The 18,999-nt window shown below is 46.0% G+C and overlaps 1 protein-coding gene across 1 annotated transcript in view; it reads left to right on the top strand.

Annotated features, from left to right (window-relative positions):
• The window catches only part of LOC144668369 (aquaporin-9-like), a 93,544-nt gene that overhangs the window by 61,620 nt on the left and 12,925 nt on the right, over positions 1-18,999 (top strand). The window contains exons 3-5 of the mRNA XM_078530313.1: positions 5,689-5,826; positions 5,905-6,023; positions 16,147-16,364. Coding sequence (XP_078386439.1) covers positions 5,689-5,826; positions 5,905-6,023; positions 16,147-16,364 — 475 coding nt within the window. The remainder of the gene's footprint in view (positions 1-5,688; positions 5,827-5,904; positions 6,024-16,146; positions 16,365-18,999) is intronic.

The following is an 18,999-nucleotide window of genomic DNA, read 5'->3' as shown; positions in this document are numbered from 1 at the left end:
CCAAGTGCAGTAGCAGGCTGTAATTGTGGCTTTTCATGCTGTATCATCCCAAACCCACCACATCAATCATGCGTTCCCAGGAAAAACACTGTTTCTCATTCGCCCGCCATGCCATTGCCTCATCGCTTCATCACGTCAAGCACCATATTTAAAGTTCAGCTGAGCGCACACCTCCCGGTGTTTCCAGCCCATGACTGCTGCACGGAAGACATGGTCCCAAAAGACAAGGAGACGGCTGCCCCCAGGTTCAGTGATGCGTCCCTCGAGCACCTTTTGGATGCAGTGGAGGCCTGGGATGATAAGCTTTACCACCGCTCTGTCCGCAGGATGGGCAGCAACAGCACTAACCCGGTTTGGGAGGCAGTGACAGCGGTGGTCAGCGCCAACGCCCTTCAAAAGAGGACAGCCATCCAGTGCCACAAGAGGATGAATGATCTCCTCCATTCCGCCAGGGTAAGTCACTCCTCATCGCTCTCAACTCACACACTCACAAACCCTTCACACATCCACAGGGCCCTCACTCTGCCAGTTGAAGGGACGTCCCCATTCTCTCCCTCACACACACCTTCATTGTTCTCATCCTGTTCGTGGGTCCGCTCACCACCCGCACGTGCCAGGCACACTTATCATCTGGTCTGGCAGGCATCCTGCTTACACTCTCGCCATCTCTATTCATGCAGGACAAGATGGCACACAACAAGAGGGAGAGGTCACAGACCCGTGGAGGAATGCCTAGAATCAAGGTCCTCACAGACTTTGAAAACAGAGTCAACAGCTGGCCATTGAGGACCTGGACCATTCCTGTGCTGATGGTGAGGTCAGCACTGCTCAACCAAGTGAGGATCCAGCAGTGCAACATCCATCGGACAACCATGCCGTGAGTGATGTGTCCTGTTTCACAGGCCACTGCCATGCACTAATTATCTCCCCTTGCTTTCACAGGTACATCTGGGAAACAGCCAAGAGAGTCCACAATCCAGGGCCTCCAATCAAGCTCTGAGGGAAACTCAGAAGAGGAATCTGCTGAAACCCTCCCTGAAGTCCCATCACAGCGCTCACCCACACCCTCCACCAGCACAGAGACACACACCACGATGGGACCGAGCTTTAGAGTAACCTTGGGATCACAATCTGGTGAGCACATGGCACCATCCGATCCACAGCAGGTGAAGGCAGGGACTTCCCAGATGTCTGGCACTTGGGAGGTTTGCTGGAGGCCATAAATTTGCTGAGCCTGAGTCAGGTGATGAGCCTCTGAACTCGGTCATGTCTCAGTTGCTGGAGCTGCAAAGGCAAGCTCAGGAACATCAGGAAGGGATGTCCACTGCGCTCCACCGATTGCAAGGCACGATGGAGGAGTCTGTCCGCCTTCAGGCTGAGGTGACAGTGCCGGCATGTCAAAGCACTGAGGTCAACACTGGTAGGATGGCGGCCGCCATGGTGATCTTGATCCAGGGCGTTGCTCCTGAGCTACTGCATGGGCTGAATTCCATTGCCAACGCCAGAGTTGGCCTCCAACATTGTGCAAGCAAAGAGGGGTGCGGGGCAGCCCGGTCTCACTCCAGCTACCCCTTCTCCTCTAGGAGTCAGCCAGGGGCCCTCGGGCACCCATAGGTAGGAGAATCAGCAGGTGTACCCCCCGGGGCCATCCATCCAGGTGACTCAGGGTGTGTCCGGTCCATCCGAATCCCCTTTTCCTGTGACCTCAGCCGTTCCAGCTCCACAGGCCGAGGAGGGTGCCACTGCCACACATCAGGACCCTGAAAGCAGGCCGGGACCCTCCAAGATTTGGTCCCCTGGAGGACATCCTTCAAGGTCATCACAGACAGGGCGTAGCAGTCAGCAGGCTGCCTCCACTGTGGATGTCCAAGTGAGCAGCAAGAGGTAGCAGCAGGGTTATGAAAGTTAAGAAGATGTAGTTGCACAGCCTGAGCACGGGTGTTAGTCGCTTGTACATAATGTTCACTATTGTAAATAAACTCCCAAGAATGTCTCCCTGCCTATGGCACCTTGTTCTGATGAGCAGTGTTCATGTCACTCAGATGTGAAACCTTTCTGCACAAGATAAAGGCAGGCGTCTCGTTCCAGGGCCTCTTCCCTGTGCTTTATGCAGCCTTCAAACCAAAGTGATGGACCGGCCTCACCCTCCCTGGACACATTACTGATACCTGCACCTCGATGGTGCTGGTCATTGCTGCCAGAATGTTGTGGGCAGGCGTCACAGAGTTCCCTCATTCTCTCTGTGTGATCTCAGCACCTTTAAGGTGGGGCTGGCCCCCATCTCTTCAGCATTTGTGACCAGTGATACTGTGCTCCTGAAGGGCTCAGGTGCTGAAGGCGGACAAAGGATCAGGTGTTTTTAAAGTGTCACGGCTGCACCTCTATGATATGACCCTGATCATGGAGCGCAAGTGAGCTGCCCTCGGACAGACAGGAATCAGACATTCACAGAGGCTGTGTGAAGGTCTATGGTGGCTCCTCACTGCATGTCATCACCATCTTCCACAAATCCAGCATCTATGAGGGCCTCCCGAGCATGCCTGCCTCATCTGGCCAGTGCAAGAGCTTCCTTGCCATCATTGTCGCCTTCAAGGATCTCCTCACCCTCATCCCCATTGGCATCCTACTCATCAGAGGAGACCTCCAGTTCCTTCATCTCATCCTCCGCCATCTCCTCTGCCCGTTGCAGCGCCAGGTTGTAAAGGGCGCAGCAGATGATGACGATGCGTGACACCCTCTGTGGACTGTATTGCCGGGCTCCACCAGACCAGTCCAGGCACCGGAACCTCACCTTCAGCATCCCAATGGTCTGCTCCACCAAGTTGTGAGTTGCAGCATGAGCCTCATTAAAGCTTCGTCCCATTGCTGTCTGAGGCCACTACACGGGCGTCATCAGCCACGGCCTCTATCCCCAGGGAACCATCCCTGCAGTCTCTGTGGATCCTGAAAGACGCCAGGGATCTGTGACCGACTGAGAATGTAGGAGTCATGGACACTCCCTGGAAACCGTGCGCAGACCTACAGGATGTGTTTGTGGTGGTCGCACACCAGCTGCCCATTCAGCGAATGGAAGCCCTTGCAGTTGATGTAGTTGACCCCATGTTGTAATGGGGGTCTGAGCACCACGTGAATGCAGTCAATCGTACCCTGCACCTGTGGGAAACCCGAGGTCTGGGCAAATCCAATCGCTCTTGCGTCCTGGCTGTCTTGGTCCCGGGCAAAATACACAAAGTTGTGTGCCCTCGCAAGGATGGCATCCGTGACCTCAGGATTGCATTTGTGGGTGGAGGCTTGTGATATCCCACAGGGGTCACCTGTGGAGCCCTGAAAGGAGCCACTGGCATAAAAATTGAGCACCACAGTCACTTTCACAGCTACTGGCAGTGGATGTCCTCCATGTCCCTGTGGCGCCAAATACTGCAGCAAGTGGCAGATGGGACCAACCTTTCTTCCTGAGGGTGCTGCTCCTCCCTCTGCCCAGCCAGGCACATCAGTCGATCTCTTCTCTGTCATCTTCATTCTCTGTAAGCCACGAGGCATACAGCTAATTCACCAGGCTCCATGCTCCTGATGTACTCCTCCTGTAAGATGAAAGAGAGAGACGCGTGGGTTAGCATGAGTGTACTAAGAACCTCTCTTGGTTAAGTCTAAAGCCCCCTTAACACATCCCAGAGAGTGTTGGCCACCACCTGGATGGCCAGTGTGCTGTGCGCTGCATGGCTGCCTGAAACCCCACCCATCTCCGCCCCACTCCAACTGACCGATTGGCGGTAGCTTTGCCCATTGGACTGTATGCTGTGCTCTCAGCTCAGGCGCAGGCTTCTCCTAACCTGCGCTGCAAGGCTGCATTGTTAGCCTGAACCCTGGGGGAGGCTGGTCCAAACGGGGATGATGAAATTGTGAGGAGCTGTGAGCGCCTCCCCCGATGACTGCTCCACAGCCAGCTATAGCAAGGAGATTGTACAACGTGCCCAGTCATCCAGCTGTTCTGCAATCCACTAAAACGCTCATTATTTTGCGGTCTGTGTCCAAGGAATGAAAAGCTCTGGAGCACTTGGTGGCAATTTCATGCCTCTGCATTGCTTGAGTGGGCAGATAAGCTAGAGGGCCGACTCCACGCATATCAATGTGGCTGCATCTGAACAGTCTCAGCTGCAGAGGAGTTGTCATTCAATACAAAGTTTCCCTAATGCGTGGCCACTTCCCTTCCCCCCAATCCCACACGTGCTTGTGCACTATCGTCAACTGCAGTGCAGCCTTTGCATCCCCTACAAATGGCCTCAACCGCAGGGCAGCCCTTGCCCCTATGACTCCAATGTGCCTCAACCTTGAAGTCAAACAGGCGACCCAATGTTACTGTGTCCGAGTTCCCCTCAAAGTGCAGCCCACCAAGTGCACGCCTTATATATGCCGTTGTGAAACCCGTCGGCGTGCTTGCACGTAGACATGGACAGACAATCCAGCATGGGGGGGGGGATGATTCCGGTGGGCTGGCCTTATAATGATTTGCAGATGTATAACAATGAGCTCCCTGATGCCCGATGGTGGGAAAATGTGGTCAGGCCATTGACGGGCAGAGTGGACAATCGCAAACGGGTTTCACAACATCGTGAAATCGATTTTTGGCCTTCTCGCCATGTTGCTCGCTCACGCTGAGCATTCCCAACACCAGGAGGCACTGACAATTCCGCACATTGAACACTAAAAGAGCATGTGTTCAAAAAGCATTAACTGGGAGTCTCCTTGGAGTGTTCGAATTGGGTTTATGGTGACAGCCTAACTCCTATGATTAGAGGCCGTGTAAACTGGGCCCATATCCTCTGAAGTTTCAAAGAATGAGAGGTGATCTCCTTTAAACATGCAAGATTCTGAAGGGGCTTGAGTGGTGGACACTGAGAGATTGTCTCTGCTGGTTGGGAATCTAAAACACGGGGGCACAGTCTCGGGATGAGGGTCCGATCATTTAGGACTGAGATGCGGGGAAATTACTTGACTCAAAGTGTTGTGAATCTTTGAAATTCTCTACTCTCAAGGGCTGTGGATGGTCCATCGTTGAATACACCTAAGGTTGGGATAAGCAGATTTTTAGTCTCTCGTGAACGAAGGGATATGGAGAGTGGGTGGGAAAGTGGAGTTGAAGCCCAAGATCATATTGAATGGCAGGGCAGGGTCAACGGGCTACTCCTGCTCCTATTTCTCAAGCTCTTGTGCCCTTGGTTCTGACTCACCTGCAATGAAGATCCAGTGGTGGAATGGGAACAACACTCAGGCAGGTCAGTCATTAATGCCTCTTGTTAAAATGTTGCTGCTGGCCTCTGATCTTGAAATTGAACAGTTGGCAGTGAGACCTGTTCAAGAAGCAATCAGAAAAAATTCTTTGGCTCCTTTTCCACGGATGTCAATTTAAATTTGAGGCGGGGGGGGAAGGTCCTTCATGAAATGTCTGCCATCGGTGCTACTAAGATGCTCAGTCATAGTTACACCTGTCATTTCTTAGACTTCTCTGGCTGCCAATGGGTTATAATACTTCTGAGTATTTCTTCAAGCTGTGAGTCTAAATACAGGACCTGCTCCGGTATAATTGCCATGTGGTCAATGCATGGAATGCGATAACTATCACTGGAAAATACGACACAGAATATTTGACCTTTCTCCCCCAAAATGTAATTATGTCTAATATTGTTCCAGGGGCACATCTGAATCCTGCTATTTCCTTATCTATGTGTGTGCTGGGACAGCTTCAATGGTTGAAACTGCCTGTCTACTGCCTTGCTCAGCTTGCAGGAGCCTTTGCTGGGTCAGCAGCAGTTTTTGGGCTTTATTATGGTAAGTCCGGCATTTTCACATTTGCGTTTAAGACATGGGAATCGCTGCCTGCTCCAATAATCTTTATGTACTTTTTAGATGCATTCATGGCTTTTGATGGTGGGAACTTGGCAATAACTGGTGAAAATGCAACAGCGCAGATTTTCTCCTCTTATCCAGCTCCACATTTGTCTCTTGCGAATGGCTTTGCAGACCAGGTAAACACAAAAGCTTCCAAACTAATTTGATAGCTTGTTGACTGGTTCTGATGTGTTTCATTTTTCACTCCTTTGCATTAATGGCAGAAGCGTTTTAGAAATCCCCTGTAATTGCTGCCATTGGTGAGTTGCTCCCAGTCCTCTAGCTCTATGTAGGGACCTAGTAGAAGCTGTAGGAGTGCAGCCTGGGGTTATGCATCTTTTTGAGTTCCTCATGCATCCCATGGGAAGCACATGGTCTCTGTATTGGATCGGAGATGTGGAACTCCTGTCAACCGGTGACTCAGTGGAGTGAAGCTCCACCACATTGTAGCAGCCTGCAATCCATTTCCCCACCTTTTGCTTCATATTCTGCCCTGTGCAAATTAGCTGTCACATTTCCCACTTAGCAGAAGTGACTTGACTTCCAATGTAATTCATTAAGCCCGTTCATTAACATGTGAAAGGAACTACGTAAACGCAAGGTTTTACTGAGACACTGATGCTCCATCCATAAGTATCTCATTGAAGTATATTCAGTAATACTCCTGGCTGTTTGAACCTTCTACTGTTCTTTAACAAAATTCTGTTTATAAAAAAAAAGACAACTCATTCTTTTGACTGTCTGGATTGAATCACTTAATCATCTTATTCCGCAAATATTAATCTCTTATTTCAGAAAACCTGACTTATGAAAGAAAGCTACAATAAAAAAAATAGTTGTTTGGTAGTACAGAACTTGAGTATTGCTGAAAAAAGAGACATGCTGTCGAAGTTTTTCATCTTGCACTCATCAAGACAGATTTGCAAGAACACCAAACCTAAAGGAAACAAAAATAGTTGTTCCCTTTGAGATTTGGTGTTCTTGCGAATCTGTCCTGATGAGTGCAAGATGAAAAACTTCGACAGCATGTCTTTTTTTTCAGCAATACTCATTATAAAAGCCTCATTAAAGTTTCATTTTACCCTTTTAAAATATGACATACATTAAACATCATAAAGCATGATCAATTGTCCAGAGGGAAAAAAAAATCTATCCAATTCACAAATTCAATTCACAGAACTAAAGTGTGAAAGAGAAAAGGATAATATTAAAATGGGGTGATTTTCTAAGTATATACGGGCAGAAGAAGGCTTTGCCCTCCCAGGTGTGCATCTTGGAAAATCTTGGCTACATTGCCTTTGATTTTGTGTCCATTGGCAAGGTTTCCCAATGCTGGTGTGAACTTGGAAAATTAACCCCAATGTTCTTATTTTTGCTGAACGGAAGATCAAAGAAAACCACAAGGTGAGAAACCATCAAGAGCATTGAGACAATAATACGATCGCTGCAATTCCATACTAGCAGGCACTAAGCCCTAGGGCTGACACAGTGCACAATATATATGGCACCTCATAGCGTGACTTTGAGCATGGAGAATTCAGGCAAGGCTGAGGAGTTTATTTAAATAGATACCTCAGGAACATGACTGGAGTGCCGAATAAAAGATCTAATCTTTTCATGCCCACTCCAAATGAGGGAGACTTATAAATAAATTGAACCTATTTAATTCTGTTGGCCCCTCCTCCAAATAGGACTGGCATTTGCTCTTGGTCCCCCGATGCTTAGCATAGACAGGTCAATCCATCAATAGAAACATTATTTCCAGACTGTTTTTGGTCACCAAACAATTCAGCAGCTTTTTAAAGCTGCTGGCACCTGGTGAAGCAATCTCCGCACATTTAGACTCTCACAGAGCATCTTATGCTAAGCACAGTGAGTGCACCAATTATTTCAATTAGTTGACTTTGCATTATAGTGCAGAATCAACCAATAATGTGAGTTTAGCCACAAGTAACATTGTGCTGGTTCAACATTGCCAACTCTAAGTGTTAGCTAGCCACCTGTTGCAGAGTTGATGCAGAAGGTCCAGGGTGTGCAAAGAGATAGGTGAAGAGACAGAGAGTAGATACAACCTTCCTATATCTACTCACTTTTCTCAACTCAACTTCATTCACTCGAGCTGTCTATATTGATGTCACATGCAAGAATTTTCGTAGCAAGTGTCGCCTTCAGAAGATTTTGACCATCAGTCTGGGAATGAAAAGGATAAGTCTGCCTCCCAAACTGAAAGTCTATAGTACTACCTACTCTGCTCTACTCATGCAAGATTGGACTGTATACCAGCATCATGCCAAGAAGCTCACCCACTTTCACCTGAGCTGCCTTCGAAAGGTTCTGAAGATCAGATGGCAGGACAAAGTGCCAAACATTGAGGCCCACACCCGAGCTGGCATGCCAGGTGTCCACACTATTCTGAAACAGTCACAACTATGTAGCCAGGATGCCTGACATTCACTTACCAAAGCAAACCTTCTACGGAGAGCCTGAGCCTGGGGTAGGCTCTCATGGCAATCAAAGGAAGCTCTACATGGACACTCTGAAGGCTTTGCTTTGGAGCTTTGAAACTTGCCCAGGATCACTGCACCTGGTGCAACCAAATAAAAAATGGTGCAGCCTCCTTCGAAATCAAGCGCGTATCAGAAGCAGACAGAAAATGCAAGAGAGGAAATCCCAAGCCAACAATTCGTCCAAAACTCAACCATCTGTGGTATCCTATTGTCATGCCAAGAAGGCATGAAGAACAATAAATCTAAAAGAAATTTGTTCCTCTTCCATATTCTCTTTTTAAAATTCTTCTTTTAAAATGGACAATTGCTGAGCTGATAAAATAACCACAGCTAGTCACATGCTGGTAGTTCTGGAAAATTCTGAGCAGTTCCAATGGACAAAGGTGTACTCATCATCCTCCTGAAATGTGACACTCCCTTTACGTTATATGAGCATTCCAGCCAAGCCAACACAAAGGACTAGTAGACGAGACACCTGCCTCAGCTAGCACTGGAGAAAGGCAGAGCTATTTGTGACTCCTCGTCTCCAACATTGTGCTAATGGTTCTACAGTTACCTGCTTAAAATACAATTGGTTTTAACAAGCAGGCCTTAAAATATAACATTAGCTGAATGGCTCGACCCGAAACTACCCTGTCACATGACTGAGACTTGAGCTGTTTGAATTGCTTTAATTATACAGCTTTTGGGTTCTAACTTCAGTTGCTGTTTGGCCTCAGAGGAGATAACAAGACCCCAGGCTATAGCAGCCTGCCTCTGACCTCTGTCTCTCTCAAAGCCTGGTCTCCAGAAAGAATCCTGCATTTTGATTACAAAGTGAACTAATTCCCAGAATACAAGAATACTTTACTGTATCTTCACCTGCCTCAGCCTTCAACTGAGCTCCTAGGAAAAAGACCACGACTTCTGCCAGACAAAGTGAACTGAAAGAACCTTCCTTGGACAGTGACTTACTGGACTCGGGACTCATGTGAAATAATAAGAATTTTTTTTTCTGTGGTCTTTGCCCTATACCTCTTTCTTTCCTTTATCCCTCTTTAATTATGTGAATGTACCAGGGTTACATAGCGACAGCCCCTCTCTGCGTTTTGAGTATGTGTAAAATAAACTAACCCTCTGATTTTACCCTATCTCAAATTTGCTGTGGGGTTATTAATAGAGGATTAGATCCTTCCAAAACTGAGGGGTAGGGGAAAATATGTCACCATTTATAATTGGGGGAAATCAAAAATCAAGAACATCTTTCTGTTTGTGGATGGGTGGTGAGGAGGGAAATCAGGGCTGTCTTAAATTAAAGCCCCTCCTGTCTGTAACACTGTCTTATTTGCAGCAGAACCTTCCAGGCACATATCGGCCTTAACCGTCATCTACGTACTCACCGCAACCCCACCAAATACCACAGGCAATGAACTTGGTCATCTTTACTTTGTAGGATTAACAAGAGAGAGACTTCAACTCATCCAGATGCGGTTAAGTCACCATAGAATGAAGACTTGAAGGAACAGGTCCTCCCGTCTCCATGGTTCTTGCCCAGGAAACTCTTGTGTAATTACCTGTCCAGGCTAACAGTCGGTGTAAGTCTCTTTATCATAGGTGAATCAGCGGCAAAAGTCGCTGAGAGGAAATTACCCCCGATGTGCCATGTGCTCGGAGGTTTCATTGGTAAATGCATCACTTGGAGTGGTACTGAGCCATGCAGATGGGGAAGGTCCCTAATTTGATCCTTAGTGAATAGGCTAAATAAACTCAGCCAAGAGCTTGGTAGGATGAAAATCTTTAATGGAAAATCAGGCATGAATTACTCACAGTCTCCATCCATTCAAATTGTGAGCAGCTCGTGATTGATTGTGTGATAAGGACTTCCATTTCAACAAACTCTTATGTCCCTGCACTGAAGAAGGAATTCTACAAAAGGAAAATTTATTCAAGGATACAATATCCAATTATGCTCCCATCCTTCAGAAAGACCTTTGGTCCGATTCTTCCAACTTTACAGTGTAAATTTTTTAAAATAATAGTAGCCTACTCATCATCAGTATTAACTTGTACTGAAAAAAAAACATAAACTCTAAATACCCTTTCCAACAGACCAATAATTGCTTTGGAAGGAAGTCACTCTACCGTAGCTCCAAGAGTGTGCCACAATCCCTATTTATACACAACCTATCTTCATTGGACCATCATATGTTTCTATTAATATGAATATGTCTATGGTAATAATGATTACTTCAATTAATATTTCATATGTTTAGCACTCTAAAAATCATTATTTAATATTGTTGTAAAATATTTTAACGTTCTCTTACATAAAAGGCTTCTTTTTATCATTTCTTTGTCCTGTGCCTTATTTTTAATTGAACAATGATGGTCCCTTTATCGACATTTTATAGAAGTTTTACACGAATTCCAACTTGCATGCAGTTATTAGAGAAATTTTGGAATTAACTGTACCATATGATCTTATTTTTACTCTAGGTCCTGTTTTCACTTAATATTAATGCAGCATGTGGTTTAGATTGTACCATTTTACTTGCGTGCAATAATTATAAATCTCCACTGCATTTTACAAAGATCATCTTTTCATGCTCCCTTAGCCTCAGTCTCCAGGGGTAGAATTCCTTCTTCAGTGCAGGGACATAAGAGTTGTTGAAATGGAAGTCCTTATTGCACAATCAATCACAAGCTGCTCACAATCTGAGTGAATGGCGATTGTGAGTAACTCATGCCCGATTTTCCATTAAAGATTTTCGTCCTACCAAGCACTTGGTTGAGTTTAGTTAGACTCTTCACTACAGGTCGGTAAGAGTAGCTGCAGTTCATCTTATAGTATGTGACAGAATTGCCCTATTGCCTCTCTGCTGAACTACACTACATACTTCCTCAATAAAGCCTCAATATGACTTGTGCTGCTTGAATCTATAGGGAGATGGAATATTTGGTGGGCTGCAATCTCCTTGAATGTTGATGGACTCTCTTTTGCTTCAGCCTGACCTTGTTCTTCCTCCTCCTTGATGTGTGTTCATACCTACAGCTAAGAAGCTCTTAAATTGGCGCGGGATTAGGAAGAACATAAAACCCACAAAAATGATCTACAAACTATCAAATAATTCTCATTGCACTGACAAGCTCCTTTCAAGAACTGCTGGTTAGACACAATTGGCAGAGCATGTGCGACAGGCGCCACTCCCGTTTTTTTAGTCATTCACGGGATGTGGGCTTCGCTGGCTGGGCCAGCATTTATTGCCCAACCCTAGTTGCCCTTGAGAAGGTGGTGGTGAGCTGCCTTCTTGAACCGCTGCAGTCCAGGTGGTGTAGGCACACCCACAGTGCTGTTAGGGAGGGAGTTCCAGGATTTGGACCCAGTGACAGTGAAGAAACTGCAATATATTTCCAAGTCAGGATGGTGAGTGACATGCATGGGAACTTCCAGGTGCTGGTATTCCCATCTATCTGCTGCCCTTGTCCTTCTAAATGTTAGAGGTTGTGGGTTTGGAAGGTGCTGTCTAAGAATCCTTGGTGATTTCTTGCAGTGCATCTTGTAGATGGTACACACTGCTGCCACTGTGCGTTGGTGGTGGAGGGAGTGAATGCTTGTGGATGTGGTGCCAATCAAGCAGGCTGCTTTGTCCTGGGCAGTGTCAAGCTTCTTGAGTCTTTTAGGAGCTGCATTCATCCAGGCAAGTTGGGAGTATTCCATCACATTCCTGACTTGTGCTTTGTAGATGGTGGACAGGCTTTGACCAGTCAGGAGGTGAGTTACTCATTGCTTGATTCTTAGCCTCTGACCTGCTCTTGTAACACAACATTTATGTGGCTAATCCAGTTCAGTTTCTGGTCAATGGTAACTCCCAGGATGTTGATAGTGGGAGGTTCAGTGATGGTAATGCCATTGAACGTCAAGGGGTGGTGGTTAGATTATCTCTTCTTGGAGATGATCATTGCCTGGCGCTTGTGTGGCGCTTATGTTTCTTGCCACTTGTCAGCCCAAGCCTGGATATTGTCCAGGTCTTGCTGCATTTGGACATGGACTGATTCAGTATTTGAGGAGTCATGCATTGTGCTGAACATTGTGCAGTCATTAGCGAACATCGCCACTTCTGACCTTATGATAGAAGGAAGGTCATTGATGAACCTGCTGAAGATGGTTGGGCCTAGGGCACTACCCTGAGGACCTCCTGCAGTGATGTCCTGGAATGGAGATGACTGACCTCCAACAACCACAACCATTTTCCTTTGTGTTAGGTATGACTCTAACCAGCGGAGAATTTTCTCCCTGATTTCCATTGGCTCTAATTTTGCTAGGGTGCCTTGATGCCACACTCAGTCAAATGCGGCCTTGATGTCAAGGGTCGTCACTCTCACCTCACCTCTGGAGTTTAACTCTTTTGTCCATGTTTGAACCAAGGCTGCAATGAGGTCAGGAGCTGAAACCCAAACTGGGCATCAGTGAGCAGGTTATTGCTAAGCAAGTGCCCTTTGATAGCACTTTGGATGACGCCTTCCATCACTTTAATGATGATCGAGAATAGACTGATGGGGTGGTAATTGGCCAGGTTGGATTTGTCCTGCTTTTTGTGTACAGGACATACCTGGGCAATTTTCCACATAGCCGGGTAGATGCCAGTGTTGTAGCTGTACTGGAACAGCTTGGCTAGGGGTGCGGCAAGTTCTGTAGCACAAGTCTTCAGTACTATTGCTGGAATATTATCAGGGCCCATAGCCTTTGCAGTATCCAGTGCCTTCAGCCATTTCTTGATATCACGTGGAGTGAATTGAATTGGCTGAATCTGTGATGCTGGAGACCTCCAGAGGAGGACAAGATGGATCATCCACTAGGCAGTCCTTGCTGAAGATTGGAGCAAATGCTTCAGCCTTATCTTTTGCACTGATGTGCTGGGCTCCCCCATCATTGAGGATGGGGATAGTTGTGGAGCCGCCTCCTCCAGTGGGCTGTTTAATTGTCCACCACTGTTCACAACTGGATGTGGCAGGACTGCAGAGCTTAGATCTGATCCGTTAGTTGTGGAATCGCTTAGCTCTGTCTATCACTTGCTGCTTATGCTGTTTGGCACGCAAGTAGTCCTGTGTTATAGCTTCACCAGGCTGACATCTCATTTTTAGATATGCCTGGTGCTGCTCCTGGCATGCCCTCCTACACTCTTCATTGAACCAAGGTTGATCCCCTGGCTTGATGGTAATGGTACAATGGGGAATATGCCAGTCCATGAGGTTACAGATTGTGTTCGAGTACAATCCTGTTGCTTCTGATGACCCACAGCGCCTCATGGATGCCCAGTCTTGAGTTGCTAGATGTGTTCGAAATCTATCCCATTTTGCACAGTGGTAGTGCCACACAACTCAATGGAGGTTATCCTCAATGTGAAGCTGGGACTTCATCTCCACAACGACTGTGCATTGGTCATGCCTACAGATACTGTCACAGACAGATGCATCTGCGGCAGTTAGGTTGGTGAGGATGAGGTCAAGTATGTTTTTCCCTCTTGTTGGTCCCCTCACCACCTGCCGCAGACCCAGTCTAGCAGTTATGTCATTTAGGACTCAGTCAGCTCGGTCAGTAGTGGTGCTACCGAGCCACTCTTGGTGATGAACATTGAAGTTCCCCACTCAAAGCCTTTGCCACCCTCAGTGCTTCCTCCAAGTGTGTTCAACATGAAGGAGCATTGATTCATCAGCAGAGGGAAGGTGGTACGTTGTAATCAGAAGGAGGTTTCCTCGCCCATGTTTGATGCCATGAGACTTCATGGGGTCCAGAGTCGATGTTGAGGACTCCCAAGGCAACTCTCTCCCAACTGTATACCACTGTGCGGCCACCTCTGCTGGGTCTGTCCTGCCAGTGAGACAGGACATACCCGGGGATGGTGATGGTGGAGTCTGGGACATTATCTGTAAGATATGATTCCGTGAGGATGACTATGTCAAGCTGTTGCTTGACTAGTCTGTGAGGCAGCTCTCCCAATTTTGGCACTAGCCCCCCAGATGTTAGTAAGGAGGACTTTGCAGGGTTGACAGGGCTGAGTTTGCCGTTGTTGTTTCTGGTGCCTGGGTCAATGTTGGGTGGTCCATCTGATTTCATTTGGAACCCGGGTCCCCAGAGCATTACCCTGGGTCTCTGGATTACTAGTCCAGCGACAATACCACTACCATTGGTAGTTCAGAACTGAATATGGATTCTATGAGCCCGACTTGCCTAGGCTAATGAAGTGCTTTCTTGTTTCCTGATGTGTGTGCCAGGGCTGCCCAATTCAAGACAAAAATAAAACTACCTGGAAAAACTCAGCAGGTCTGGCAGCATCTGCGGAGAGGAACACAGTTAACGTTTCGAGTCCGTATGACTCTTCAACAGAACTAAGTAAAAATAGAAAAGAGGTGAAATATAAGCTGGTTTAAGGGGGGGAGTGGGACAGGTAGAGCTGGATAGAGGGCCAGTGATAGGTGGAGATAACCAAAAGATGTCATAGACAAAAGGACAAAGAGGTGTTGTTGCTTTTATCTTACTGCCCAATTCAAGGCTCCCTTCAAAACAGTCCTGGCAGTGGGAGTTGGGCCACTTTCATTGTGCGACTGACCCACTCCTGCCCAATGGGGAAGATGAGAATTGAGCCTGGAGCGTCTGCACTGGCCATTGCTACACATCTCCTGCAGTTTTCAGCTTTATGCAAACCGTTGCAATTCGAGTTATGAAAATGACCTTTACTGCACATTTCTTAGCAACCAGGTGAAGGGCCATTGGGCTGGAAGTCTGAGAGTTGGTCAACCTACCCTCTAAGACACAAGAGAGCCGCGTGAGATGTGCACAGGGAAGTAAACAAAGAGTTTTAGCTATTCAATGAAAAAACCTTCAGTTGCTCCCACATTTGCCAACAAATCTAGAAGCTATGCAACAAGAAGAAATGAGAAACATACCCACACAAGGAAAAGCTAAAGCCAAAGAGAATCACTGATCAAAGAAACTCCACAGCATGATGTCAAGTACCTTAAAACTGTAAGAATGAATATGCCACCATCAAACACAAATACTTTCACATGTACCATATCTAGTCTGAGATACAATGTCTTATTTTCAGTTCATTAGTTTATAATTCTGATGTTTATGATTACAGTGTATCTAGCACTTAAGTAAAGTGCATATTAACATTTAATTCAAGTACTCATGTTATACACATGGATGCAATGGGATCATGAAATAAATTTAACCTGTGATGCAAAAATTCAAGCAACCTATTTTATTCTTTGGACTGGAGCTTTGGTCTCCATGACAACCCTCTCCAATGGTTTCCAAAAAGCAGTTCCATGAACTTCCACCTGTCAGTCAAAGGATATCTTCACACTTCTCCATGATATAATTACAAATCTGAACATCATTGCCGACTGAATATTGTTGATTCAGTTACACCTCCTCAAAATGAGAAACTGAAAGACCTTGTATCATGTTTTACAAACATACAAACAAAAAAATAGGGAATTAAATTTGTAGAAGACAACCTTTTCCAAGTGATTCGATGGGGAAAAGTGAACAGCATTAAGCAATTGACAAAATATCGATCTAACTAATGAAACTTGCCATAATGAAAACAGACAATGCTGGAAATATTCAGCAGGTCCGACAATTCCTAGGAAGAGGAACAGAGTTAACGTTTCAGGCTGGTGGCCTTTTTGTTCTTGATTTCAGATTTCCAGCATCTACAGTATTGTGCTCTTTGTACTAACAACACTTGCTTCCTGTTTTGAACAGGTCGTGGGCACTGCTGCTCTGCTCTTCGCTATCCTCGCCATTTTGGACGCCAAGAACAATGCAGTGCCCAAAGGTTTGGAGCCAGTGGTGATTGGCCTGATCATCATGGTTATCACTCTTTCAATGGGCTTCAACTGTGGCTGTCCAATCAACCCAGCTCGTGACCTGGGGCCACGGCTCTTCACAGCCGTGGCTGGATGGGGATTTGAGGTTTTCAGGTATGTGACAATATCACAACAGTAACACTGCACCTAAATAAAAAAACTAATTTAAAGAGCCCCCTCGAGCACTCAGCAACAGGCACAACTGGCAGAAGCTGTAACATTTGTTATTTTGTAATTGGAGTGTGGCCAGTTTTGTGGGTGGAGCCAGCTTCTGGCTAAAATCCCTTAAAATTTGATTCCTGCGATGAAAGGGTTGTCTTATGAGGGAAGGTTGAGCCTATACTCATTGGAGTTTAGAAGAATGAGAGGTGATCTTATTGAAACATATAAGATTCTGAGGGGTCTTGACGGGGTGGATATTGAGAGGATGTTTCTCCTCGTGGAGGACTCTAATACTAGGGGGCACAGTTTAAAAATAAGGGGTCTCCCATTTAGGACAGAATTGAGGAGGAACTTCTTCACTCAGAGACTTATTAACTTTTGGAATTCTCTATCTCAAAGAGCTGTGGAGTTTGGAGGTCATTAAATATATTCAAGGTGGAGTTAGACAGATTTTTGATCTACAAGGGAGTCAAGGGTTATGGGGGCAGGCAGATAAGTGGAGTTGAGGCCACATTCAGATCAATCATGATTGTATTGAATGGTGGAACAGGCTTGAGGGGCCGATTGGCCTACTTTTGCTCCTATTTCCTATGCTCTTTATGAAGCCAACATGCCTGCAGGGTGTAAGAGGTTCTGCCTTCTCCCTATAAACTTCAAAGTCCAACTGTATAAGCCCCTCTACATTACACATTCCTTTTTCCGCTTCCACATTATGTCAGTCCCGCAGCTAGCTATGTTTTACATTTAGAAACAAAACAAAACTCTTCCTGATTTAATTAGTACCCTGGCAAGTGATGAAGTCTTTGTAGGATTTCAGTATTTGCCTGAACTGTCATCCCAGGAGTTTAATGCTTTGATTTTATTCTCCACAAGCAGTTCACTGCTCGGGCTACATCTGATATGTCACTGGCTCATATCAATTATGCTCCCTGAACCAGACGAGTTCAGTAAATCCTCCAGCCCCAACCCCAAGAAGTCCTCTTTCAGAGCTGAGAACAATCACATGGGGATATATTTTCCTCTGTTTTCTAATCTTAGTGAAAGAATAAATGTGAGTGGAAACCTGGGAACTCCAAATGCCTGGTTTTTTCCCCTACAATTAGTCAACTGAGGAAAGTACAAGTGGTATGGTCCTCTCCCAATGAACTTCAGAATCCAGTTGTGCAGATGCCCCCACACCAAACTTCCTTTTCCCACTTTCACCAGCTGTCTTACTGTCCCCTCAGTTACGACTTGAGTATTGATGGGAGGCAGTAAGTGATATCCTATTAATAACCTTGGAATTAAACTGAACTCCCAGTTTTTCCTCATGCTGACCATAGGAGAGATGAGGATAAATGATTAATTATACATTTAATACTGAGGAAGTTTCTGATTCAAGGATGCCATATGGTGCCATCTGCTATGTTGGCATAGGAAGGCTGGTGACAGCCTTTCCTCCAGAATCCAATGCAAGTGATGATATTATGAGCTGCTCTGTAGACACAACTGACATAAGCTCAGCTCCTCAGGCTTGTTTAACCTGGCAGCACATGCTCTGATTATATCCATCCTTCGGTACCTGATGTGCTGGTAGATAAACAGAATGTGTGCATGCCAGGTACTACTCAGTGCATAATAGAGCAAGGCAGTATGTACTGTGACCGTGCAAGCACAGTAGTCTGCAGGGAAAGACAGTGCGCTCATTTGCGTTCAGACCACACAAACTAACAGTACAAATGACGTATGTTCTTCAATACATCTCAGGCCCATTGCCCAGATTAGTCTAACGAGGATGTTAAAATGAATTCACAGTGACTTGCAGCCAGGGTACATGCACCGATGCAAATTTGTAATTTTACCAGAAAGTGGTGTCTTTATTAAGAAGAAACCTAATTTAGTTAACAATTGTCCTGAAACCGTGCTGTCTAATGAAGTACTACTGTGCTTGAGTGCAGTACCAAGGGAGTGCTACACTGTCAGAGGTGCCACCCTTCACTGAGAACTTAAATCAAGGCTCTCTCTGCCCTCTCAGGTCGATGTAAAAGAGCCCATGACAGCATCTGAAGAAGGGCAGAAATGTTCCTCCCTTGACCAAAACCTAAGACAGATAACCTGGTCATTCTCACGTTGCTGTCTGTGGGAACTGGCTGCGTATAAATTGGTTGCTGCATTTCCCGGACCATGTGCAACCTGTACTTGCGTTTTTGCAATAAGGACAATGACATCCTAGATACAAGATGTACCCCAGGAGATTGAAACACTGCTGAAAGCAGTAAGATATCCATATGAATAATCATAAGGGAACAGTATGATTGCTCAGCAGGATATGTCAGTGGAGGGTCCTGCTGAAGTTTATATTGATTGAACTCTCCAATGCAACAAAATAACATGTGAGGAACAAAGTTAGTGGGCTGTGGTGTCGTGTTAATGAACTGCACAGATTTGCCAAATTGGAATGCTACTCTCCTGTTTATGCCATGTTTCTGGCAGGCTTGGTAAGGGACTTTAATGAAGAGAAAGCTCCTGGGTAGGTGAGTGGGGCTGCCATGTGATGCCATTTGATTAGGTTGTGTTAGACAAACATGTTCACACCTTTGGGAACTGG

This window comes from Cetorhinus maximus, chromosome 26, assembly GCF_964194155.1.
Source record: "Cetorhinus maximus chromosome 26, sCetMax3.hap1.1, whole genome shotgun sequence".
Lineage (NCBI taxonomy): Eukaryota > Metazoa > Chordata > Chondrichthyes > Lamniformes > Cetorhinidae > Cetorhinus > Cetorhinus maximus.
Note: the sequence above shows the minus strand (reverse complement) of the source record. Positions and strands in the feature narration are given on the sequence as shown.